The following is a 27,020-nucleotide window of genomic DNA, read 5'->3' on the forward strand; positions in this document are numbered from 1 at the left end:
TGGCGTAATGATGTTGAAGATGTTTTCTTCTATTAAGGTTCTTCTATTCAAACACCACAGCATACCCGAATATGGTTTGTGATCATCTTCATCCCTTTGAACCACCTCCTTCAAGCAGAATAACACACCGTGTCACAAATCATCTCAAACTGGTTTCTTGAACATGATTTGCATGTCCTCAATAGTCACCAGTTCCTAATCCAATAGAACACCTTTGATATGTGGTGAAACAGGTGATTCACACCATGGATGCGTGACCGTGCGATGCTATCAGTTTAAAATCTTTGATTAGTGTTTCCAGCACCTCGTTGAATCCAAAGAATTAAGTTATCTCTGAAGGAAAACCCAGGATTAGTAAGGTGTACCTAACACTGTGTCTAGCAAGTGCAAATAAGACTTGTACAAAACAGATTCAATAACAAAAGGCAGACAAAAACATAAGCATCTCTTTATTTTTATGCCATTCCAGCAACTGTGAAAGCCAAATATAATCCATCACTCAGATCACCCAAAATAAAATGTGCTTTTTTTTTTAATTTCATGATTTTTTTTTTTCCATCAAGAAAACAGACATTCATTTGCTTTATATTGTTGGAGTTTATTTTGGCAAAGCAGTGACTTTCCCCATTTAGTGTCAGTCACCAGAGGAGCCTGCACAAATTGTTAATGGAAACCAGCGGCAGAAAGCAACACATCAAAGTGGAAAGCACAGCCTGTATGTGCGTGCGTATGTGTCGGTGTCATTAGTGCTCTGCTCCCTTCGGAGTATGTTCGGTACGATCCGATACTTATTTTACGTGCTGCACATGAAAACAGGATGTGTGTGTGTGTGTGTGTGTGTGGTGGGGGTTTACATCAGGCTTTGTGTGTTAATTTATGTGTGTGTTTGTGTTCTTAACACTGATGCCACGGGAAGAAAGCTGACACTTTAGCAGAGAAGTCTACAGTTTTTATGATCCACACACACAGAGACTGTAGCTAGGTGATTTATCTAACAGGCTCAGGCGTTCTTCGTCTTGGTTGTCCGGGGTTCCTCCTGCATTCAGCTTTGATGCTGCTGAAATGTAATGCTGTGAAAAATGTTTGACTGCAAATCAAATGGTGAAACCACAAAAAGAAAAAACAAAGAAAAAACTAAAAATCCAGCGGTTAAAACGAACACAAACCAAAAAGGATGCAGACCTGGAAAACAAAAACAATAAATCTCTCTCCGATATTTCTGTGCAGAGCGTCAAGCAGTCTTTCCTCGCAGCCCCTCGGGGCCGTCATCAAATGTGAAACTAGTCCGTTGTTAGAATTAAACAAACAAACAAACAAACAAAAAAAGAGCACGTTTGTTATGCTTTGAACAAAATGTCAAGGGCTGTCCGACCCATTCCAAGTTTTCTCCAGGTTCAAACTTAAAAGGTGGATTATGGACTGCGTTCCTCTTCAAAGTTCATCCCTGTGAGAAACACATTTTAAATATTAGAACACACAAAAATTGAGGCAAGGTGCAAGAAAAACAAGCAGAAATCTTGCTGTCATGCAAACAGAGTTAAAAGAGAAGACCGCATGCAACATGTTAAGATAAAACGTCATTAGAAAAGTTGTTTTCATCTTTCAAAGATTATCAGATAAAGTAGTTGAGTTGAAGTTGGGTAATAAGCTTCCAAATTGGCAAAGCAGTCATGCTCCTGAAACCAATCATGTGCCTTCAACCTGCTGTGATTTCAGCTCATTCCCTCATGTTTGAAACAGAGCAGAGTGCATTAATCAGGCAGCTTTTATTGAGACCAATTTAGAGCTACGGGGGTTAAAAGAAGATGAAGGAAACGTGCAGCTAGTTGGTATGGTATGGAAGAAGCAAAAAAATGTCAACAAGCAGCAAAATGCAGCCCCTTGTGATCCATTGCCTTGCTCCAAGCCACACCATTTCACCTTTGCCACTGTGAGAAGGAGAGAGGGGGAAGGAGAGGGACAAGGAAGTCACTTCCACCTGGACCACTGCTTGTCTTTGTCTGTTAAAGGCACATAAATCACCCCCATCAAGGGCTTCATTTTGGTGCTGCCATCCTCCATCTTGTCATATTGCTCCAGCATCTGATTTCCCCCCGCCGGACCTACGGGCAGAATCAGCCGCCCGCCGGGCTTCAACTGGTCCAGAAGCTGAGGGAGGCAGAAGGGAGAGGCAGCGGTGGACAGCAAGTCAGCTTTAAAAATACATTCCAGGGATTCTATTTAGATACAGTCATACTGGATCAGATATAAAAACACACTAAATTAAATATGAAGCAGGTTTACAGTTTAGGTATCCAGCCTTTGTTGTAAAGTAAAGGGTAACAATGTGCTCAGCAGAATTCAGAGACACTCACAGCTTGGGGAACGGTGGGTGCAGCTGCGCCAACGTGGATGGCATCATACGGCGCCTCCTCAGTGTAGCCCAATCGCCCGTCTCCCACTGAAACAGCAGCAGAACGTCAGTCACAAGCTGTCGCACTGAAAACACTGATGGATGTCCTCACAGGGTGGGACGAGACACATTACTTGGCCAATGCTGCATCTGACATTTATAACAATTTACCTGATCTGAGAAGCCAGAAATAGCCGAGTAATGCTGATAAAACTGCATCTCAATATTAGTATATTTCAGTATTTTAGGGCTGGGAGTTACTTTCATATCACAGATTGCTTTTGTTTATTTACATTTATAGACTCAAAGGGTGTCTCTAATTTTACTTTGCCATTAAATATCATTAGTTGTGTTTTACCTAATCAATCAGCAGACAAATCTTTTTTTGGTCTGCTTCTTTTTATCTCCCAGTTGCGAGTATTTTGTTTTACCCGTATGTGCCGTTATTAACAGACTAAATACAGAAAGATTTCAGAATAAGGTCTGAAATCCAGGCTGCCCATCTATCAGACTCCACTAGTCGCTGCTGGCAACTGGCAACAGTTGTGCAACATAAAACAATGAAATCAGACTCATGGCAGAGCAGCTTCTGCAAACCTGAATCATGTGCATGCCATTTCTTCAGACCGAGTAAAAGCAAAACAGCTGCGCTGATGGTGAAAACCTGCAGAGGCCTAACCACAGAAAACCGATTAGGAATCCAAAAGAGAACTGATAAAGAATGCGACCAAGAAAACATAAATCAACAAAGGCACTGCTATTAATAAAACCGACAACCACCTGTAATCACATACAGTAAAAAGTGATTTACGAAATGGAAGACGAAACAGAGAAATGAAAAAATAAGCATCACTGCTCTTATTAATCCCCTCACTGAACTGCTCTTGAACCCCCCTTCAGAGGAGGTAAAAGTCCTCACTGCTCAATTATTTAGAGCTGCACACTGTTTACTGACTGCTGCCTTTTTCTCCACCGGGGAACATTAAACTGTCTGCTGTTCGGTCGGATCAAGGAAGCAGCAGCCCTTCCTCAAAACCCACAAACGTCTGCTGAAAAAACAAAGATATAAAGCTTTCATCCGCGATGTCTTACCTATTAGCTTGACTCGGCCCGATGTTATCAAACTGGGGTCATCTTTCTTCACGTTGTTTATAGAATCATCTACCAGCTCTTTGATGTGATCGATTCCTATAACTTTCCCTTTAGGACCTACCTGTAAAGCGCAGAGGGATGAAGAGAGTGTGGGGGGCGCGCTCAGTTCAATCACGACGTTCACAATGTTCAACGCAGTCAATCTGATTGATTTTCATCGATTGGTTGACATATTAGTGGATCAATCAGCTCAATTAATCAACAATGCCACCAAAGAGAAGTCGTTTGTGTTTACCCGTCGCGTGTGTGGCTCACCATTCGTGCGAAGCAAACCGACAGGATCCCACTGCCGGAGCCGACGTCCAGAGCCTTCGCTCCCTCATACAACTGGTCATGTAGAAGCTCCAGGGCATAGGCGTGCTGGGGAGGCAAAACGAGACAATAGCATTTCAACCCATCACTCACACAGCACAGGCTAACACACGGTAATCCCAGCGCAGGCCATCTGTGAGGCTTGTTTCAGTTTTTCATGCTTAAAGTGGACCTATCCTGCTCATCCTCAGCTCTATATTTATTATTCTTGTAGCTTTGTACGATTCCTTCTGTCTGAAACAAGCCGTTTTAGCTCCTCTCCCAAGTCGAGATGATACTAATAGAAAAGGGCTATAAGAGGCTGCTGCCATGATTTACTGCCACAGACGCCATAAAGTTTCACGCGACCTTCCTGGGAACTACAGGTGTAAATGATTAGTTCTGCAAAAAAATAAATAACAATAAAAATAAATGAACAAAAACCTCAATAAAAAGCTAACATCTGGGAAACATCGTTCTCTGTGACATCATCCAGAACAAAAAGTAGAATAAAAACAAACAAACAAAAGAAAACCCTGGGCATGTTTAATGGGCATCTCCCGTGCCATCAACAGCAGCAAATAAGGAAAAACATAACGGATCCACTTTAAGCTTCTATTACTCGACTGAAACATGCCAACAATGAGCACAAATGCACAAAACTGTGAGGATTTGGTTAACTGCTACTGTTATCTACTAAAAATAGATGATTAGGAATGACTGAATGGGACCAAGCTTCACAATAACAACAACAAAACCATTCAAAGCTGTGATTCACAGGGAGCAGAAATGTCTGAAAGTCTTTAAAGTCCTACCATGTGTGGGGCGCTGATGGTCGCTTGATAGCCTTTTGGTTAAAAGACAGGAAGTAGGTTTGGTTAGTTTGAATCTCAGATCTCCGTGCGGCGATGCGCGAGCGAGTACACAAGCAGACGTACCTATTGACTGCGGCGAGTCCATGTAAGGGTGAAGCCTAGAGAAATGTGCTCGGTCTGTGACAAGCATGACTTCGTAGACCTTGTCAGATTTAATAATGCCATTTTCTGAGGAGGCAAAAAGAACAAGGTATATATATATTACATAATCCCGCAGCAGAATCAGACAGACAAAAAGAATGAAGGAGGACACAATATAGAGATATGAGACAGCAAATTCACAACAATAAACTACTTTTACTAGTACATAGCCTCATTTTTCCAAATCATGAACAGGACTGCTCTAACAAACTACTGGATTTTCATATTTTTGCATCACTGCAGTAAAGTATAGTAATTTATCAGGTATTTATTATTCTTCCTGGCTCAGAACAAAGTTTCAAGGGGGTGACTACACATCTAAGTACAAGCAGTCCACACAAAGTTAAAGCAAAACATCTGTGTTGCCTTACTCCAGGGAAATACGAGTATTTTCTGTTATTTCTGACCATTAAGATGCATAAACACATGCTTCATGCTTAAGTGAATTAAGCAATTATTCTTATCAGTCTGGTGATTTTAATTTGAGGGAAGGCCAAAACCCTTGTTTATATGGAAGACAAACACGCTTTATCAACCCATTAGGCATGTATGATCGTGTTTTTCAAAAAATATACCAAAGATGATCAGGAGAAAAAAGTAAAGAAATAAATCAGGATTACTGGCAAAATTACAATTATTTTGGTCAACACCAAGATCACTCACACATGTCTGGATGTTTGGAGCCATCGTGGGAAAATTTTTCTAATTTGGTGTTTTAAGGCAGAAATTAATGTTTACATGATGAAATGTGCAACGTGAAGGCTCAGCTCACTGCGTCCGTTTAGCTATAAACAGACGTCAGAGCAGGGAAAACTGTGGTTGTCGCACTGTGGGACCCAAAGCCTCTGCATTGGGGTTTGTACAACCAGGTGACAATTGCAAGGCAAAAGTAAGATGATGTTTTCTTATGCTTTCAGCTGCTCCTTTTAGGTGTTGCCTGAGCGAATCAGGTCCCTCCATCTCCATCCCTGGTTATGAAAATTTTTCAGTAAAATTCAACTAATTTAAGTGAAATTTAAGTAAAATTCAACTTGGATCTTGTTTTTAAGAAAGAAGTGGGGTAAAGTATACACCATGTTACATGAGAGCCAACCAGGACCAGAAAGACAGGTCATGTTTCTCCCATATCAGCTTGTCTTCATTGGCCCCTTCATTGGTTTCTGAAAGTAGAATGGGAGGCAGAGCCTTCCAATATGAGCTCCCAGTTTGGCTTCAAGAGACAGACACCCTTCTTTACTTTTAAGGTTGGACTTAAAGCTTTCCTTTTTGACAAAACAGAGTTAGGGCTGGATCAGAGGAGCCTGAACCAATCCTTAATTATGCTGCAATAAGCTTGAGCTGAAAGGAGAGTTCCTATGATGCACTGAGCATTTCTTCTCGGGGAAGATAAGATGAAGGAAGATGAGAATGTGCATGATGACGATGAAGTTGCAAACCAAAGGAAAAAAAAGCAAAGAAAATCAAAGTAAGCATTTTTTTTGACTACTGTCAAAGAAGAAAATGCAGAAATTGCAGCCTAAACACAGGCTGTGACCCATATGTGCTGACCAGTATGTGTGCAGCAGAGAAACACCAAAGCTTACAGACAGGCCACCAAAGAAACAAACAAAAAAGCTTCGTGAAGAAGCGTCTTCACAATAATCCCTCCTAACGGGATCCTTTAGCAGTGAGTGCCAGAGGCAGGAAAAAGCCAACGACAGCCGGCTCTGCTGTCATCACCAACTCCCCTCACCCTCTGATCCATGAGCCACTTTAGGATACATTACACAGAAACAAGCTGCCAGGCGAACATCTACAACTAATATCTAATGGCTCATTTCAAGCCACGATCCTCCCATCCTTAATTATTCACCAAGCAAACACTCCAACTTCACACTGTTTCTAAAATTGAAACCCACAAGGTGAACAACTTAGAGGCATGCTTCACATTTCCTAGAGCACAGGACTAGTTGCTGAACTTTAAAGATGAATGAGTCATTCAGCATCAAACCAATAACCTTCTGACCGGTCCTGAGCGCTGACCAGGAGGACAGAGACAATGAAGAACTCAGGAATTAGCATGCGTCCTGCGTGTGACCTGCTTAAATGCAGCTTACGCAAACTCAGGTTAACTTCAAGCCATTCATGTGTCTAAATGGGTCAGTGTCCAGTTAAGTGGAGCGAGTAATGACCACACAGGTAAAACTTTACACTGAGCTGACTTCAGTTTGCACCAGACTAATACAAAATGTATTTTTTGTACAGATTCACTAAAAAAAGGGTTTTAATGCTAAGGCTAATTCAGTTAATTTGATGTAATTATCATTAAAAGGAACGTTTTCTTTTCAGCAAACACCCCAAAATAACAAGCAAGTACATAGACTTTGGTTAGGTAAGGTAATCCTGACTCTTTTTATATGTTGTTGCTTTTTATGCTTCTATTTCCAGTAAGTGTTCCCAGTTAAATTCATAACACCATTAATATGGACTAAAGCCATATTAATATCACCAGGTGCAAGTTTTTGTTAATAATGAAACTTATCATCATGTACAATAATGAGTCCTGCAGCAGTTATAGAAACAAAAAATTAGCTGATGACTCAGTTATCATCAGGCTTCTTGAAGGTAAGGAGCTGGATCATTTCAAAAGTGAAAAGACATGATTTTTTTACGAAAAGGTCAACAGTCACACCACCAACACTTATCAAGGTGTCGAGCTACAAATATTTGGGTGTTTTTCTTGACAACAAGCTTGGTTTTGCAGAGGTTAAGGCTTGAAAAGGTCCAGCTAGAGCTCGGCATGTAAGCAAAATTTAATGTTAATGAGAATTTTGGCTTCCAAAGCTTATTAAAACAAGACAATTGCAATAAACGAATCACCGCGTCTTCTTCTGTTCCGCAGTAATTATGTCCTTTGTTTCCATCCATAAAAGCCCAAATCCACTGCCCAGCAGCCTGTGGCGTTTTTAGTTTAATTCACATTAATTAATTCAACTGAAAACAAATAAATGAAAGTTCAAGAAAAGAAAATTACTTAAAAGGTTGTAGGGGTTTTTTCCCCCCAAGTATGAACCTTTAATTGGGCGTAGTTTTAATCGTGAAAAGGTTTTCCTTTCATGAATTTGTCAGTTTTCATTTGAGTTTTTATTTTATTTTATTGTTTGTTTGTGTTTTTATATATAAAACAATGGTTTCATTGTTGCAGCAAAGATAATGGAGTAATGGAAAGCTGTGTGGACTCATTTATGAACCCAGAAATATGTCAGGGGTGTTCCTACAGATTCAGAAATGTTGGCACCGGCTTCGGTCTCTTTAACTAGGATTTGATTTGCTCATGCCTAAATTTTTTTTAGTTTATAACACTGACACAAGAGGAGCTGGAAGTGTTCAAAACTTCAAATTGTCCTTTTCTGTCTGGCTTTTTCACTGAGAATGCTTTATAGACATTAATGTTATTTACTTCATTTATTTTAACTAATATTTTCCATCCTCTTTGGCTTATCCTTATCAGGGTCACAGATTGGGAGGGGTGCAATTCTGCTGATTTTTTTTTTTAAGCACTGCATGAGTTTATTTGTATTCACTGATTAGTCTGTTCCTTTTTCTAGATTTATTTCTATTTTATGATCTAACCAGGGCCTTTTTTAAAATATTTACTTCATTATTTAATCTATTTTGTAATTGTTTTATTATTTTATCTGCTTTAATGTTGTTGTACCTATTATAGAGATGGACCGATCCGATATTACGTATCGGTATCGGTCCGATACTGACCTAAATTACTGGATCGGATATCGGAGAAAAATAAAAAAATGTAATCCGATCCATTAAATATCACGAAAGCACCTCACAAAACTTGCAACACGCCGTAACTCACCTCAGAATGTTAGCACTTCGGAGCAGTATGCATCACGTGATAGAGCGGCTGTGGCATGTGGGACCTGTCGGTGGTCTGGATAGCATGTGGAGCTTCGCTAGCAACCTGGCATTTCATCTCGACAAAGTTTTCCCGAGAGAAGTAAAGCAAGTGTGTAAGTCCATCTCTAAATGTTTGTAAAGCATTCCTGCGTTAAGCTTAACAAGCGACTGCCTCTCCGGCTGCTACTTCAATCATGAAACTGCTTAACGATCAGCTGATCGGCTTTTCTGTCCCGAGTCTGTCTCTCTGGTTTGCTTTTGGCCCACTTTGCACCAGAAAGAGGAAACCAGCGGCTGAACAACAGCAGCACGTTTAAGCTTGATCAGCTGTTGTTAGAATTTATTTAATATTACTTTCTACTCGAGGATCTTTTTCTACGTAGCTGACGGCTGGTAACTGTGCAGGGGCGGATCTAGCAAAGTTTAGCCAGGGGGGCCGATAGGGCATTAACAGGGAAAAGGGGGCACAAAGACATACTTTTCTTTCTTATTCTCATTTAAAATGTCTAGCTTTTAATAAATAATTATCTGACACCCAAAGTTTTAATTTGATGTAAAATGAATAGAAGTCAATTACTGTATATAGTGACTATTAAGTCTAATATATATACCCTAGTAAGCTATAGTACTTTTTCCTTTGGGAAGGTACCATCTGTGCAGTCTGCAATTTTGTTGAAGAAAGATGTTGAATCTATTTAATATTTCTTGAAAAATAATTGATTTCTGTGCATTTTTTTCCACACTGCATCAAATTAAGGTTGATTACGTCGATTAAGCATCATGAGGTGGAGCGTGAGGGGTGGTTCCCTATTTTTTATTTATTTATTTTTGTTGTTGCTGGGAGTTGGAACCCTATTAGTTAGGTTGCTTAATATTTATGCTAAGTACTCTTTAAAATACCAGAATAGGGAGGATGGTGTAGGTTTGAGTTTATTAGATTGATCAGTATTGCTGAACTATGAAATATTTTTTTTTGCATACAGGTATAACAGAATAGCTTTAGTGTAGTTGTTGTTTTAAACTTGAGTATGAACTTATACAAAATGCAGCAAGATATTTAAAAAACAGTTTTGTTGATTAAAAAACACTATATCGGATTCATATCGGTATCGGCAGATATCCAAATTTATGATATCGGTATCGGTATCGGACATAAAAAAGTGGTATCGTGCCATCTCTAACCTATTATATTATTTATTTTGTTGATGTTTCATGGGTTTTTCTCTTTTTCTGTCTCATCTACACTCTAAACTGACCATATCTCAGCTGCTACTTTAGCACTTCTGCGCGTTTTGCACACTTGGTATAATTGCTTCCCCCTTTCCTGTTATCAGTTTTGTTGTAGTCGTGTTTACCGTTTTTTCCCTGCATATTACAAATAAAAACCCAAAGACGTTTTGGCCATCCATCAAAGGAAAGTTACCAGGGTCGTGATTAAAAAAATATTTTTCAACGATATTGCTACTAATAACCAAATAAAAGAAACATGCACAAACTTGTATTAAACAACCCCAGAACGACTGTTTGGAGTCAGAAAACCCCTGGTTTACTGTTCCTTTGTGAAGCACATTTCCCCTGCAAGGCCCAAACCACAGAGCTTTCGGCCAAAAGCTTAAAGCTTGTAATGATATGCTGAGCTGCAAAGCTTATAAATAGCCCTGGGAGATAACCTTATACCAGAAGTGGACTCTCTGGTCTACAGAAATGCATGTGGGAAACATGCCTGCGCAGAGCTGTCAGTGACTAAGTTTCGCGCTACCTCATGACAGCATGATTGAACCATGTGGGATTGATGGGATCGATCGTAGTAGCACTGAGTCACTGCTCCCACCGCAGCTGTGACACAGCAAGCTGCCATTTTCACTCACCCACCGATACGAACTGAGCTTTTGCATGCATAGCTGTCACTGCAATTCAGCGTGAAAGTGGACGACACACGGGCAGCCGTTAGTGGATGTGGGCAGGGCCGCTGCCGTTTGGCTTTCAGCGTCCCAAATGACGCACATAGAGCTAGCAGGCTAAGCTACCTTCGCCGAAAAGCTCTAGCTGCACAAAAATCCCTTGACTGCAAACAAAGGAGAGGTCATTTGAGTGTTAAGAGTTGGCTTGGTTATTTGCAAACGCAGCAAGGGATGCATCTTTACCTTGCGTGAATTGGGAAAGGGGTGGAGAGAGTTGCTGCTAGGTCAACAACAACATACCACATAGCTTAGCAACCAGCCAGCTTCTGTGCTAACCTTAAACGTCCAAACTAAACCATTTACAGGCGACGCACCTGCAAAAGCGTCGCTGCCACCGCCGCCGCTTTTTTTAGAAAAACATGCAGACTCACTGCGGAGGTTGTTGACGAGCTCTGCGTGGCTGGCTCCTCCTGATTTCCAGGCCATTATTAAGCAGACTTTGCGGAGTAAGTAGACAGCAGCTGTCAGTGCCGCGCCTGCGCCGACCGTTTTGCCGATGAAGCTGACAACCTCCAGAGCGGACGGCGGAGCGGCGGATACGTCACCGGCCATCCGATTGATTTTTATTATTTTTTTTGTTGTTTTGTTTACGGCGAGTCCCCCTTTCAGACACACCCCACCACACACACAGCACTACCCTTTAATTCATAAAAGTTGATCTGTTTTATAAGATATGTGTCCAAGCACGGTGTTTGATGCAAGGGCAAAGCCACATTCCGCACTGTGCTTAACGCAGATTTGCCGCAGTTAGGACAGGTAGCGGCCGCTAGGTGGCGGGAAATAGCAAACAATGTGAGAAACGCTGAATTTGGTCTCACTGGGTTACCGTAGTTACATACGACTTAGTAGGTGCCAGAGATGATCTAAGACAACTCTTCCCCTTCGAAATAAAACCTTTGTACACAAATGAGCTGATTGGCTAATTAGATACAATAAGAATGTACCTCTTCTTCCAGACAATAATGCGGAGATATTTTTCTATTTTTTGCAAATACGCATCGATAATATTTTCAAAATAAATAAAATATTTTTTAATGCTGTTTGGAATTTCTTAGGGAAACTATCATGCCTGGAGTCAAAATGGCAGCTACCTGCAATGTAGCTCACAGACCTTTGAAATCCCTAAAACTTACAGAAGAACATTTTATTGCAATAGACATAATTATCATTTTAATCCTCTCTAATATGATGAAGTCTGCCAGAAGAAAAATGCTTACCCAACGAAATTTACATTTTTATTTAGAGCTTCTTAGAGCCCCATTTGTTCTGAAACATCTCGCCAGCGCCCCCTATGAGACCGGATATACAAAGAGTAGCAGTTCTCCGGTCAATTAGTTCTTTAACAGCAGGCGCGTACCTTGCTCTGGTTTTACCCATGATTGCTAAGCTAACATCAGTAGTTGATCGTTAATTTTACGCAGGAATCTGGTTCCATGGAGAGTATAAACGCTAAATACGTATCCCAGAAAATCAGCAAAACGAAATGGCGGCCAGTGTCACATTCGGATCTGCAACTGCCAGAAATCTTTGCGACGGGCTCATGGGACAACGAGGTTGGCATGTTGACACTTTAAAAAAAATGGACCTCCCGCCAAACTTCTTTGCAAAATAACGGAATTTTAAGTGTTTTGCTCTTTGGCTGACTTGTAAACGCTGTGACGATAAGAGTACAATTTAAGACATGTAATAAACAACAATGTGACATATCGGCCATCTTTCTCCACATAAATGTAATAGATGAACATTTTTTTTCCAACAGTAAGGCAGGTATTTTTCCAAATTCACGGAGACAGTAGGATACTTACTGATACGTGCCAGTTATCTATAATGACTAAGACGTGTTCAAATTTAACTTAGCCAGCTCAAATGTGTCTCACACAGGACAACAGGATTTCTATTTGGTCCATTGGGAGTAATTTAAGCACTGGTATGGAAGATGGGTTTGAAGGAGACCCGCAGCTTTTATGTGAACACAAGCATGATGGAGATGTTCTTGACCTCCAGGTAAGCCACTCACTGCGATGTGTAGCTCATTAGCCAGGTCTAAAAACTGCTGTGGTGTTGTGAATCGTTTTATTTTTTACTTTGCACTCAAATCACTGTTTTAGGCTTTTATTGTGATGTCTTAGTCTTACTAAAACCACACTCATGTATATAAAAATACCTTTTTATTTTTGCAGAACATTTAGTCTTATCCTTCCCATTTGTGGGACTAACAACTTCAACAATAAGGCTGATCCGTTTTCCTTCATGTATTTGCAGTTTTTGGACCAGGACAGAATAGTCACAGCATCATCAACAGGAGCCGTCACCATCTTTCGACACCACCAGAACAGCCAGGTGCTGTATGTCATGTTTTATGGATGCCTCGTGTTGAGCTTGATATGACCTTTGTTCTCCAGATTGAAGAAAGCCAATCCATCCATCATCTTCAAATGATCCAATATTGGATAGTGGAGGAAACATGCTAAGCATGTTATTTCAAATGTGTTCTTCTCTACCAGTGCTTTTGAGTTCCTCTTAGTGGATCCTGAGGTACTCCTGGTGCAGGTGGGATACACTTAATAGTCTATTTGTTAATACACACCTTGCTGACTCCAAGCTGGCCATCCATGATCTAATTCTCTTGTATCATTGAGTTGAGATCTGGTGACTTTGGAGACCATTACTCAGCCAGCAGCTTGACCTGTTGATACAAGGAAGGATGGCTCTGTCTGCTTTTGCATTCTTTACACCAAATTCTGACCTTAACTTGTGCATGCTGCAGCCAAAATTGAGGCTCATCAGAATAGGTGATGTTTTTCCCAGTCCTCTGTTGCCCAGTTTTGTTGAGCCCATGTGTACTGTAGCCTCGGTTTCCTGTCTTCAGCTGACAGTAATTCACTGGACATTTTATCTTTTTAAGACCATACTCTTTAAACCCTAGAGATGGTTGTGTAGGAAAATGCCAGTAGACCAGCAGTTTCTGAAATATTCAAACTAGCCTGTCTGACACCATGACAACCACGCCATGTTAAAGTAACTTAAATCACCTTTCTTTCCCTTTCTGATAATCAGTTTGAACTTCAGGAGGTCGTCGTGACCATGATTACATACATGCACTGAGTTGCAGCCATGCGACTGGCAGGTTAAATCTTTTTGTTGTAGCGGGCGCTTGAACAGGTGTACCTAACAAAGCGGCCCGCGGGTTTTGGGTCTATCCCAGGGTCCCCTCCCGGTCGTGCGTGCCGCGAAAACCTCCGAAATGATCCTGATCAGATCGGCACAAAGCAGCAGTGATTCTACTCTGAGCTTTTATTTTTAAACGAAATATATTTAAACTAAAATATCAGGAAATTAAAACTGTTGTATAATTGCTTTGTAATGATCTTTAAAGTCAGTCTTGTGCAAAACAGGAATATGTTGTAACGAACCAGAATAGACCAGTAAACTGAACTGGACCTCACTCTTAACCCTTGACTAGAGATAACAAAGTGTAGACTTTCGTCAGCGTCTTCACAATAAAAGTATGCAACCAGACATTTGTGTGTAAAATACTAAACACAAAGATTCAACCAAGAAACTACAGTGGTACAGCTATAACTCCTTACATATGGTGAGAACCTCCGCCGTGTCATCAAACTAAATTATAATAGGTTTTAGTGAAGCCTTATTCAGGAGGGGAATGAGATACTGCTCAGTGGGATTGGATTCATTGGATTCACTTCATTTCAATTCTCTTGCCTACAGACCATTTCAGTGTCTCAGCTCTGGGCGAGAGCACATCGTTATCCCTGTGACAACGCCCCCTGCACCGGCGTCGTCTGCAGCAGCCCGGAGATTGTTACAGTGGGTGAAGATGGCAGGATCGTCGTCTTCAGAGCTGACCAGGAGGGAGTGGTTCGAGTCATCGGTGAGCTCAAGAAGCAGAGTTATTTTTAAGTTGTGTGAAACAAGTTGAAACTAAGATCTTTCTTGGACTGTTTAACCTTTGATAGAGAATGCCGACAGCAGCACAATCCATGCGGTGACTTATCTGAGGACCACAGAGATTTTGACGGTGAACTCAATCGGTCAGCTCAAACTGTGGGACTTCAGACAGCAAAGCAACTCACCGTCACAGATTCTGTCCCTGTAAGAGCTCTAAAAAATGCATTCTTAAAAGTTTTTTGTTTTCTCCTTCCTGTTTATTTCAATTATAAGCAAGTCTGATGAGTTGGTTTCTGTTCATCCAGGTCAGGGGATCGAGTTCCTTTACACTGCGTGGACAGACATCCGAACCAGCAGCACATCGTGGCCACAGGAGGCCAGGATGGCATGCTCTGTGTGTGGGATGTGAGACAAGGCAATACACCCTTCTCACTGATGGAGGCACACACAGCTGAAAGTAAAGTCGGCTTATTGTGGGAAGATGTATTAAAACTGAAATTTAAAAGATGTTGTGCGTGTAAATAATGGTTTCATACGTATGTCTTTGGTTTTCCTGACAGTGTGGGAGGTCCACTTCCACCCAACCAACCCAGATCACCTGTTCACATGTTCAGAGGATGGCTCGCTGCTGCACTGGGAGACATCCTCCCATTCAGACATGCCTTCCTTCTTACAAGGCAAGTCAGTTTTATGGCATAAATATGATTGTTTTTACACTATTTTCCAACTAATTTAATTTCCTTCAGAATGACTTTTTGAATCACACAGACACATCCATACATGTGCCTTTTTCCTATACCTAAGCACCTTGTCTAATATTTGTGCACACACACACACTCCAATTGGTACATCGGGGGCAATTCACGGTTCGGTATCTTGCCCAAGGATACTTCAGCATGCAAACTGGAGTAGCCAGGGACTGAACCATCAACCTTTAGGCTGGTAGACATCCCATTTTGCTTTGTCGTTTATGTACAGAGCAAATAAAAGAGGACCAAGAATAGATCCTTGTGGAACACCTGTAAAAATGGCAAGAGTTACACCTAGTACTGTTCACTGTCTCACACTCAATCAGCCAGGAGTTAACAAGTTGGCCTGTAAATTTCCTTGGGAAACTATTCCTCAATAAAATATAGTATAGTATTAATTCCTCTATGTTCATAATGTAATAAGTGTTTTTGTATTTTTAGGGGGCAGAAACAGCAGCATGGTCTCCCGCAGTGCAATGGCTCCAGCCGGAGGAAAGCAGCCCCTGATCAGCGCCTGGCTAAGTGGAGACTCCAGCAAAGGCCGCCTGGAGACGACTCACATGCTGCCCAGCCAGACGCTGTCTGTCAACAGCCTGGACGTGCTCGGTCCGTGTCTCGTGTGCGGCACTGATGGAGAGGCTATTTTTGTCAACAGACAGGTCCCGGTTTAAAAGCGATGTTAGTGCCTCAGAGTGGATGTGGATGAAGATGTTCATTTGGTGTCAGCTTGAGGGTCATACAGGAGGTGTAAAATACTGGACTGTTAGCTTTATTTGTTTATTTGTCTTTTTCATCACGGGCAGAATAGTTCAACCCAACAATGGTTTTTGTACAGATGACGTTTAATACAGTTATAAAATAAAAATACTTAATAGAAATGTTTCAAGACTCATTTGAGCTGTTTTCTCTCTTTTCCATTTATTAATAAATACAGAAATTGAAAGTTAATCACTCATCTTTTCATTACCTTCTTAGAAGATCAACTTCAGCTCTATCTCAGCATCTAGATTACTGTTTTCCCAGGGCTATTTCCAGGCCTGCTTTAAAAGTTAAAGTTCCTACTCAAATATGTATTTAAAATTTATGAAAATATAGTTAAGTCCGAAATGTATGCCCTCCTTCACATCTTCCAAAGGTGTCCAGTAGACTCGGTTGTCTTTTGCTGGCTCACTATATTTAACACTCCTAAATTAAGGGTTACTAAAACTATTTTTACATGGCTCCAAAATTTATTTGCAGAATGTTGTGTGTGTATTGCAATGGGTTTTCAGGCCATCTTAAATCTTTCCCATGTCAAGTACCCCTGTGCTAAAATAAAAGGAAACCTCAAACGAATACCCAAGCCAATAAAAACGTACTAAACCTAAAAGAAACAAACAAAAAGCAAAATCGATAAATAATTACTTAGTTATAATAAATAAATAGATAATGCCATGATATTTGGAGTGATTATCTCAGAATTTCGAGTTGCGTATCTAAAAAATTTTAATTATTGATAAGTATCGAAATTTGGCGTCAGTAATCAATAAGTCAAGTTATTAAATCTAAATTTCAAGATAATAACGCGAAATTTTGACTTACAGGCTTTTTTCTTCAGTGGTTTAAACGAACTTCCATACACTGGGAAATTAAACTCAATTGAAGAAAAAAAAGCTCTTTTACGTTAACGAAATTTTATTTTGGAAAACGGAAGTATTCTTCGTTAGCTTTATTTATAGCTTGGAGCTGTTGTACTTGTCATTCAGACATCCCAGGAATCCTACACGACTAGCCAGCACGACACAACAAAGACGTTTTGAGTAAAACTGCGTCCTTGTCACCGAGGAACGTCAAGCAATAGTCTTTACCCATTTAAAGAAGGAAATTGTGGCGGAAAAACGGCAGCTGAGGGTTCTGGTAAGTTGTTTAACTGTTGTTAGTTGTGCTTCGAGCTAACAGGCTAGTTCGCATCCTGTTGTTGAATTAGCCTAGAAGCAAATGGATGCCTTTAGCACACAGGCCGCGGAGGCACTGCTGAGCTGCTGGATTTAACGCAGAGAAAACTTACGATGGCTGAAGCTTACGGATCGTTAGGTAGTTGTGATTTTAATGGCGAATTTGTCGGATGTATTTGGCATTTTATGTTAGTACCTGACGCAGGATCATTCGCGTTAGAGCAGCACTCTGTTAGCGAACAGTGCTAACAGCGCTAGCAAGTGGGTGAGTTATTGATTTATAATGGAAAACTGTTTCGTCTGAAGGTTTAAGTTTTATACACCATAGTTTAGCTTGTAAACAAAATAAAAAGCAACGAGATCCAGTTCTGTTTCAGCTATTGGCTACTACTAATTCCCATATTTTATGTTTATCTGTAAAGTACTACACTCACATTCTCAAGGATAACATCCACTCTATATTTTCCCAGCTGCAGCATGCAGATGTGAGCTCAGACATCCAAGATCCTGTGCTATCACTTCAACTCTGGACTGGTGAAATCCTCTTCATCCCTCTTCATCGTCATCCTACATGCTCGTACATGAAAAGAGGGGAGAAACCCGAAGGATACCGGCAGAGGAGACCCAAAACGTTTCCCGTCACGAACTACAGTGGCAACAGCCAACAGATGCTGCAGGAAATACGGAACAGCCTGCGCAACCTGTCGAAACCGTCAGACCCACCTAAAGTGGACACTGGTGCACAAGGGAAGATGCTCCAAGAGGATTCAAGGCAACTGGGGCGCAGCAACAACCCCAAAAACCCTCACCACAAAACCTTACAGGAGATCCGCGAGGCCCTCATGCCTTTTAAAAATGAGCCCAACACTTCAGGCTTGCAGCGAGAACCCCGTTTTGCAGGGCTCGAGGAGGTGAGGAATGTTTTTAGATATCGTTAGGGGTTGTTTTGAATGATTGTGGAGGTATGGCGTTCTGTGCATGTCTCTGTAATTGAGGGTAATCGCTGGGAACAGATTGTTTTGAGTGGAATTATTTAGAAAATGAGAGGCATGCAAAGTGGAATTACAAGCTTGTACAGTTCAGGGTAAAGAATTTGTTTCTCAGTTGGCATTTACAACTTGTTTTGAGTAAGTGCGTGCAATCCAGATATGAATTTGGTATGTAGTGCTTTAGTCAAAGTATGTCATAGTTAATGTAAATTTGTTAATTTAAGCTACAATTTTGGCTTTCACAGGCCATTAAAATAAGATAACTGACATAAAACTACTATTTGTGATGTCAGTATTAACTAAAGCACCTGTGATTATGATTTTTGCCATAATTAATAAGCCCTGGAGTTAAAGAGGTTGTGTGACTGGTTCTGTTTGTCTGCTTGTTGTTTTTGTGTTAGTAGGATTACTCAAAGTTAAGGACAGGCGCCTGAAAATGCTGCCGGTTGTGTGACTTGGCACAAGTTAGAAATGAAGAACTTTTTTTTTTTTTTTTTTTTTTCATGGTAGTCATTCCATTTCCACAACTTACTCTGGAAATGCTCTAGATGCAGATCTAATATGTCACCATGTTCTCTTTCCAACTACTCCCAGTCTGTGGTTTTAGTTCCACCTCATCATCAGTCAACACAAGTCTTTGCTCTTATGTTTTTTTGCCTTTGTTCTTGTCTCTGTAGTATCAGTACAGGAGGATTTTCTGTGTTTGTTTATAGATTGCTATTCAACTTTTGGACAGAACAAAACAGTGAATTAAAGATGTCACTGTAGGCCAATTTGTGTCTTATTCCTCTTTAATTGCTCAGTTCTAATTTTTTTGTGTTCAATTTCTTTTTCCCTCTTAAGCCAAGCATCAGTCACGGTGTAGGGCCGGCTACAGACTACATGGGTAAGGTTGTTTCCAACCCCAGCTCTGCAGGCCTCAAACCCCCAGGTATGTCAGTCCTCTGGGATTATATGTTGCTTCTCCTGTTTTATCATCCATCCAGCCTCAGTATTGTTTGAGGGATTTGGGACATTTGCTTTAAGAAATAACTATGCTGTTGACACACAGCATGAGTCACTGCATCACTGAATGGAAAAAGTTGACTGGAAGGTTTTTGGTTTTTATTCTGAGTGGTGGTTGTGACACATTTTAAGGATGAAAATATTGTCTTTGTTTAGTAACCTAAGCAGTTTATAGGGCGTCTGTATTGCCTAGTTATTACAAAAAGCAAACCCTAAAAGTTCTCCTTTATGCAAGTTACAAGTCTTTATCCACCATGCCCTGGAGTAAAGGATGCGTGTGAGTCACTGACAAATGTTTAATACAAATCCTTTATAAAACTTGTGTCAAAAGGATTCCCAGGTTCATTCACACAGTTATGAAATTGAGGGCATTTTGAAGGTGTGACCCATCAATTGAAAGGGGACATAAGAGTTCATTGAGGGAGAAAGGCAGCACGCAGTTAAGCAAGGTAAAGAGCCACTTGGAAGTCAACCATCCACTCTAAGAGAATCTGAGGCAGCAGAATAATTTGTTGAAATTGTTAAAGTATCTGGTTAGGTGACTGAGGCAAGGTTCAGATGCCTCAAATGGGCTGAGAGAAGTGGCTTTTCCTGACGGTATGATCAAAAAAAGGACTGACAACACAGAAGCAGTATAGATATTACCAGTAGTATATGTGTGCATTAAAATTTTGCCTTTTCAACTGAGAAGATGAGTTTTACAGTTGCTCTTATGAAAGTTTAGTGTTAGATGGCCTTTTTGTTTTGAATTATTTAGGCTGTGAGATTCTGAAAGTAATTTCGTGTTTTCAGTCATCCTTTCTTTTTTCTTCCTTCAGCTTGACTTTAACTTTAGTGTGTCTGTCTGTAGAGTCTTCTCACATCCAGCCGGCTGTCCTGAGGAGGTCGAGCTGGAAGGGCTCTAAGGAAGGAATGATGTACCGATCCAACAGCCCTGGACCGCCTCCTGCCTTCCCACAGGGCCACCCTACAAACAACCAGAGGGTCACACCTCCACCAAACCGCGGTGGCATGCCTTGTGCGTCATCCTGGGACAGCAACCCATCAACAAAGCGGTACTCTGGAAACATGGATTACCTTGTGCCACGCATTTCTCCAGTACCCCAGGGGCCGTGGCCTGATGGGTACAGCGCAGCACCTCAGAATCAACGTGGGATCAGCCCAGTGCCCATGGGCCACCAGCCCATCATAATGCCAAGCTCTGGGGGTAATAAGTTCACCTTTCCCCCTAGCTGGACTCAGAGTGGCTCCTCTCAGCCAGACTACGTGACAGGGGGCAGCAGACATCCCCCTCCTCCGTACCCGGTCAACCAGAGTAGCCGGCACAGTCCCACTGATCAGCAGACAGGAGGACCTGCATCCTCGCCTTCTTACCACAATGGAGGGAATATCCCTCAGTCCATGATGGTTCCCAGCCGGAAAAGCCACAACCTTGAGTTGCACTTTTCTGGTCTTCCTCAGTCCAGGTCCAGCCAGCCCCAACCTTCCTCCGGCAACGGCAGCAACCAGGACCGCTCTCCATCATGGCAACATAATATGCCAGTCCGCTCCAATTCTTTGAACACCGGATCTACTCACCCGACCAGCTCACAGCCCTCTGCCACCACAGTCACTGCCATCATACCGACTCCCATTCTTCTGCCGGTGAAAAGCACCCATGTTCAGAAAGCCAAACTGCACACTGCTGTCGCTCCAACACATCCTCCATGGAAACCGCACGTTGCACCACCTCCTGCTGCGCCTGCCTACCTAGAACCCGCAGGTACAGTCCCGCAGGTCGTATCTGAAGCACCTGACTATCACGGACCTCCTCCCCCTTACCCTAAGCACCTCCTCCAACAGCAGGCTGCACCCAGCCCACCAGGGTACGACACAGGGGCCAACAGGCTCAGTGCAGGCAGAGAGGATCCTGCTGATGAGGAGAGCAGCGGCCGGGGGGACGGCTCGAGGGAAAAACCATCAGAAAGCCCAGAGGGTGGAGCAGCAAGAGAGGAGGACAGGAAGCAAATCACTACATCGCCTGTTCCGGTCCGACGCAACAAGAAAGACGAAGAGCGGAGAGGGGAGTCGGGAAGAGTCAATTTGTATTCCCCACAGGCCTTCAAGTTCTTCATGGAGCAACACATAGAGAACATCCTGAAGAACCACCAGCAGCGGATTCACAGAAGGAAGCAACTGGAAAATGAGATGCAAAGGGTGAGAACATCAGTGGAAGCATTTTCACAACAGTTGCTGCTCAATTCTTCCATCTTTTTACTGTTTTCCTACTTTTTATTTCTTCTTGTCCTCCTGTGACTTTGTCTCTGATCTTTTTCATGCAGTTCTGTTTTTTCTCAGCTGTTCTTTCTTCTTTTTTTCCCTCCTCGCTGTCACTAACAGCTGATCTAAAAGGTAAAGGTATTTCTGCTAGCATGTGACATTATTGGGAATCTGGTGTTTGTGTTTTGAATGTGTCTTCTGATGAAAGCAAGATGGCCTCCTATAGCTGAATAAAATGCATGCTATCCCATAGCCTTCACTTTACTGCTTGTGAATTTCTGCTTTGGAATAAAATGATTAACTCTGGTAATCACCACAATTGCATTTTGATATGTTGCACTGGTTTCCTTCATTTTCTTTTGTCCCCTTTCTCTTGATGCTTACAGTTTTTCGTAGTTTATTTATTTTATATTCATTCACTGTATATAACTATTCCTTTTGCCATGTGTTCAGGTGGGTTTGTCTTCAGAAGCCCAGGAGCAGATGCGTATGATGCTCTGTCAAAAGGAATCTAACTACATTCGGTTAAAACGAGCTAAGATGGACAAGTGCATGTTCAAACGGATCAAGACCCTCGGCATCGGCGCCTTCGGCGAGGTCTGCTTGGCCAGAAAAGAGGACACGGGAGCGCTGTACGCCATGAAGACTCTCCGCAAGAAGGACGTGCTCCTGAGAAACCAGGTGGCTCACGTCAAGGCTGAGAGGGACATTCTGGCAGAGGCCGACAATGAGTGGGTAGTGCGTCTCTACTACTCTTTCCAAGATAAGGACAACCTGTACTTCGTTATGGAGTACATCCCCGGAGGGGACATGATGAGCCTTCTCATCAGACTCGGCATCTTTAAAGAAGAGCTGGCTCAGTTTTACATCGCAGAGCTCACCTGCGCTGTGGAGAGCGTCCACAAGATGGGCTTCATCCACCGAGACATCAAGCCTGACAACATCCTCATAGACAGAGACGGTCACATAAAGCTGACAGACTTCGGTCTTTGCACTGGTTTCCGCTGGACCCACGACTCGAAGTATTACCAGAGCGGTGAGAGTTTATTTTAATTTTACATGCTTATAGTAGACATGTCATGCCACATTCATACTGCTACAGTGATATAGTCATATTAAACATCACGGTCATTTCATATAATGCCCCAATGTATTTAAGTAACTTTTTACTTGTATAACACATTTCAAGACAAACATCACAAAGTGCTTCACAAAGAAATACCAAGGCATTTGAAACAAAACAGACAAAAAATTAACCAAGTACATATGTACAAGTAACCCTGTTAAACCAGGGGTGGGGAAATCCAGGCTTCAAGTGCTGGTGTCCTGCAGGTTTTAGATGTGTCCTTGAACACAGCTGATTTAAATGGATAACTTACCTCCTCAACATGTCTTGAAGTTCTCCAGAGGCCTGGTAATGAGCTAATCATTTGATTCAGGTGTGTTGACCCAGGGTGAGGTCTGAAACCTGCAGGGAGTTCCCCCACCCATGTCTTAAACTAAGCTCTCAGACTGTCATTTAAAAGAAAGGGGAAAACCAGAAAGTTCTGAATAGCATCTTTCAGCTTTCTTTTAATGATTGTCATCAAAATCTTTCTGTTCAGAGCCTAAAACAATCTGACCTGCTGACATATAAAAAGTAGAAAAATCACTGTGTTCACATACCCTCTCTTCAGGGGACCACGTGAGGCAGGACAGCATGGACTTCAGTAAGGAATGGGAGGATCCAGCCAACTGCCGCTGTACAGACCGCCTGAAGCCTCTGGAAAGGAGAAAGGCCCGGCAGCACCAGCGTTGTCTGGCCCATTCGCTCGTGGGGACACCCAACTATATCGCACCAGAAGTGCTGCTTCGAACAGGTAGAGTGTAGCATCCAGGCAACATTTTTGATGTAATGTTTGTTTGTTTTTTTTTTTTTTTTTTTGAAGGCTTCTATTATTGTTGGCTACATATAGCTCTATTAGTGATGACATATAGGGTATTGTCGTCACCCAAGTTTGTGAATTCGATGACTCCAGAAGGAAGTTTCCTAGGATTTTGAAATTGATACCACAAGCATTTCTACTAATAATCTCAGCTGACTTCAAATCAGTGACCCAGACCACGGGGTTAGAGGTCAGAGGTCAAGTTTTCTGAAAATGAATGCAATAACTTGAGAACAAGCCGATGTAGGACTTTTGAAATTCACACCATGGGTGCATCTGCCAGGAGGCCGAGGGGTACCAATGGCCACTTCCAGCTGCTGTTTGAGCAAAGTGGAGTCTCATCGTGAGTTTACGTGTAACGGCTGCATAGCGTTTTTTTTTTTTTTTTTTTTAGTGCCTCTGCCGTCTCTTTGTCGAGCTCTCTGGTCATCTTTTCTCTCTCATGAATTCATGCGCTGTTCTGTGTATTAGCTCTCACTGTAACAGAGTTGCTGGAAATAAACACTTGCACGACAGGTGAGAACAAATGTATATTTTATCATCCTGTCTGTGACAATAAGAAGGTCTACCGCACCCTTTGATGCTATGTGTATTTATACACAAGTTTACAGAATGAATTATGATTCATTCTGTAAAGTTTAACTTGTTTTAGTCTGCAGATTATTATTTAAACAGCTGATCAGTGATTAAACCACAGAGCTAAAAAAAAAAAAAAAGGTGTGCTGCCTTTGAATAGCCATCAGTAAAAGAGTTAAGTTACAAAAAGAAAAGTTGCTTTACAGGATAGAAATAAACACTATTTTGGCTCCCCCACCCCCATTTATATTACACATTGAGTAGAATAAAAGTGTCTCTCAAAAAAAAAAAAAAATCGTGTGTGTGTGTGTGTGTGTGTGTGAATAAAAGCTGTATTTCAGATCTGAATCCTCCCCAAATTGTTGTGAAATTTCCTTTAATCCTCTTCAGGATACACCCAGCTCTGTGATTGGTGGAGTGTAGGAGTGATCTTGTATGAAATGGTTGTTGGACAGCCTCCTTTCTTAGCAACCACACCCCTGGAGACGCAGCTAAAGGTATGCGAGGCAGTTGCAGTGAAATGCTAAGCATCTACACAGGTCATTGTTTGCTTCATGTTGTTTTTCAATTTTGGAACTAGGTGATAAACTGGAAGAGCACGCTGCACATTCCCCCGCAGGCCAAGCTCAGCGCAGAGGCATCGGATCTCATCGTTAAACTGTGCCGCGGCCCTGAGGACCGCCTCGGTAAGAACGGCGCGGATGAAATCAAAGCCCATCCTTTCTTCAGAAGCATCGATTTCTCCAGCGACCTCAGACAGCAGGTGGCACCATACATCCCCACCATCGCCCACTCCACGGACACCTCCAACTTCGATCCAGTGGACCCGGATAAAATGTGGAGCAGCGACGGCGACGACGAGGACAGCCATAACGACACGCTAAACTGTTGGTTCCGCAACGGAAAGCACCCCGAGCACGCCTTCTACGAGTTTACCTTCCGGCGCTTCTTTGACGACAACGGCCATCCGTACAGCTGCCCCAAGCCCATCGAGTACGAGGGCTACGAGGACGAGGCCGACTCGGCGGGCGCCACACAAGAGGCCGCCAGCTCCTCGGCGTTACAGGGACGAGACCTGGTCTACGTATAGCACTCAAGGCCCGATGACACGCTTGTACATAATGAGTAGACGCAGGGGGTTTTCAGTGGCATCACATTTGAAACATAGGAAGTATGTTTGTTTCGTCACATTAACAGACTGTTTATTTTAAAAGCAAACAACAAAACCACAGTCGCAACCTAAAGGAACAATTCAACACTTTAAGAAATGTCATTCTTTGATTTCTTACCACGAGTCGGAGGATGACAAACAGAGCTACATAGGAAGCTGGCCATCATTCGGTTAGCTGAGCTTAAACTCTAAAAACAGCTCTGTCCAAACTTAAAACCTGCCTGTCAGCACCACTGAGGCTCAGGATTAACACACTGCACCCTGGTTACCTGAGGGAGGTTCTTGCTAGACACACAACTTTATTTATAAAGCACTGTTACACTACAACCTACATTCACACAGTGCGCTCTCTCGATCTCTCTCTCTAGACACACACACACACACACACACTTTAAGATGCACGCAGTAAACGGTCTGTGTCATGTCCTGTTGTGTTCATGTACAGCACAGGCTACTTCGGTGTATTTGCACCGGTTATGGCCGCAAGCAGGAATGCACCTCAGAGTACTGATAGGCATCCACACACAAAGAGAATAGCTGCGAGGTATCTGTCAATAGAGCTTACATGGTGGGATACCGTTTATTGAATTGAGGGAGGTGGTAAATGCACTAACCAGGTACAAAACCAGGGACAAAAAATTAAAACCAGTCAGGTGTTGATACTATGCTTTTCTGTTTGGACGTTACTTTGACACATCTTCACCAGATGGTGTTAATGTTGTGGCTGATTGATGTAGGTTCTTGTCATATTTGGGATGCCACTCAGTTGGATAAAAGAAGAGTGACTTGAGTCTAAGGCTTTGTTAGATCCTAACCTAGCAACAGCTGCTTGTTTTGTAACTGGTGAAAAGAAAATTCAATAAAATGAAAAGTTAGAAAACTTAAGTTTAAAGTGCCCCATTTTAGCTTTAGTTAACATTAGCCAGACTTTTTTTTTTTCTCTTTTCTCACTGCAGCCCTATTTTCAGGTGCACAAATGTGACTAACGCCATCATTAAACATCCACACCCGACGTCATCGATGTTACAGAGTAAAGATCTGTAATTCCTGAACACCACCTCCAATACTATTTTAAATACTCTCAAATTAAGGCTGAGAATCTGCACTTTGAATGTTTTTCTAACCCGTTAAAGTAATAACTACATATCTGGACCTGAACTGTAACCCAGTGGGTTTCAGAGGTGCTGGTAGGTGGATTTTTGTCAGAGCTGGGCCAGCTACTCCAGTATCATTCTCCTTCTCCTGGCATGTTTTCCAGAAATGCATCCATTTTTAAAGTGTGACATATGCTGCATAAATCTCATAAGAGGAAAGGAAAGCAGGAAGAAGAGGAAAATAAAACAAAATCGGGGCGCTCTCTCCCTTTTTAAAGCCTTAATTTATTTAATAAGTTGTAACATGTGATGCTAGTGTAGATGCTGTTTGTGCGGGAGTTTTATTCAGTGGTTAAAAAAAAATAATACATTTTAATTTATATTTTAATGTTTGCAGTGGGGAAATTAGTGTTATGACTCTTAGAAATGTTGCAGGGGGAAATATTGCTCTAATTATTGCTGTGCCTTTATTTTTGGTTAAATATAAAGGGGGTTAATAATCAAACAGGCATTTAATAAGTAGCAGTTGATGATTGAACTACAGTAGATTTTTGTTTTTATTTTTCTAATTTATATCTAAAATGTATTTATAAATTATGTTGTATACAGTTGATGTAAATATCTTTTTTCCCTCTCCTTCCCACCCCCGCCCTCTGGGCAGGTCCTCGTTGGGGTCCACTGCTGCTTTTTATTTTTATTT

The 27,020-nt window shown here is 41.8% G+C and overlaps 3 protein-coding genes and 1 long non-coding RNA gene across 7 annotated transcripts; 2 read left to right on the forward strand and 2 right to left on the reverse strand.

Annotated features, from left to right (window-relative positions):
• Window positions 1-428: 428 nt before the first annotated feature.
• On the reverse strand, window positions 429-11,427 carry pcmt1 (protein-L-isoaspartate (D-aspartate) O-methyltransferase). Of its 4 annotated transcripts, none has more exons than XM_085432290.1 (8): window positions 11,024-11,427; window positions 4,774-4,878; window positions 4,651-4,682; window positions 3,800-3,904; window positions 3,485-3,605; window positions 2,355-2,440; window positions 1,979-2,148; window positions 429-1,444 (listed from the first exon to the last, which is right to left on the reverse strand). In XM_085432290.1, exons 1-8 carry the CDS (start codon window positions 11,259-11,261, stop codon window positions 1,432-1,434), a joined length of 870 nt encoding a protein of 289 aa, XP_085288416.1. In that variant the 5' UTR covers window positions 11,262-11,427; the 3' UTR covers window positions 429-1,431. The 4 variants fall into 4 exon arrangements, with proteins under 4 accessions (XP_085288416.1, XP_085288417.1, XP_085288419.1 ...); XM_085432291.1 differs by having other exon boundaries at window positions 1,921-2,148; XM_085432293.1 differs by having other exon boundaries at window positions 11,081-11,420.
• LOC146692245 (uncharacterized) lies at window positions 6,130-10,882 on the reverse strand. Its single transcript, XR_014915157.1, has 2 exons — window positions 9,931-10,882; window positions 6,130-8,548 (listed from the first exon to the last, which is right to left on the reverse strand). It is a non-coding gene; the product is annotated as an uncharacterized LOC146692245 (long non-coding RNA).
• A 590-nt stretch (window positions 11,428-12,017) lies between the features above and the next one.
• On the forward strand, window positions 12,018-16,255 carry nup43 (nucleoporin 43). The gene is made up of 8 exons (XM_085432289.1): window positions 12,018-12,262; window positions 12,591-12,713; window positions 12,972-13,049; window positions 14,439-14,601; window positions 14,687-14,822; window positions 14,924-15,075; window positions 15,179-15,295; window positions 15,809-16,255. The coding sequence occupies exons 1-8, from the start codon at window positions 12,143-12,145 to the stop codon at window positions 16,036-16,038; spliced, it is 1,119 nt and encodes a 372-aa protein (XP_085288415.1). The 5' UTR covers window positions 12,018-12,142; the 3' UTR covers window positions 16,039-16,255.
• An 800-nt stretch (window positions 16,256-17,055) lies between these two features.
• Window positions 17,056-26,103, forward strand: lats1 (large tumor suppressor kinase 1). The gene is made up of 8 exons (XM_085432295.1): window positions 17,056-17,263; window positions 17,772-18,212; window positions 19,134-19,221; window positions 20,146-21,491; window positions 22,008-22,590; window positions 23,231-23,413; window positions 24,446-24,552; window positions 24,636-26,103. The coding sequence occupies exons 2-8, from the start codon at window positions 17,883-17,885 to the stop codon at window positions 25,143-25,145; spliced, it is 3,147 nt and encodes a 1,048-aa protein (XP_085288421.1). The 5' UTR covers window positions 17,056-17,263; window positions 17,772-17,882; the 3' UTR covers window positions 25,146-26,103.
• Window positions 26,104-27,020: the final 917 nt, after the last annotated feature.

The sequence above is a fragment of the Copadichromis virginalis genome, linkage group LG15 (genome assembly GCF_057382275.1).
Source record: "Copadichromis virginalis isolate Kocher_CV1m ecotype Utaka linkage group LG15, C_Virginalis_male_GT1.1, whole genome shotgun sequence".
Classification (NCBI taxonomy): domain Eukaryota; kingdom Metazoa; phylum Chordata; class Actinopteri; order Cichliformes; family Cichlidae; genus Copadichromis; species Copadichromis virginalis.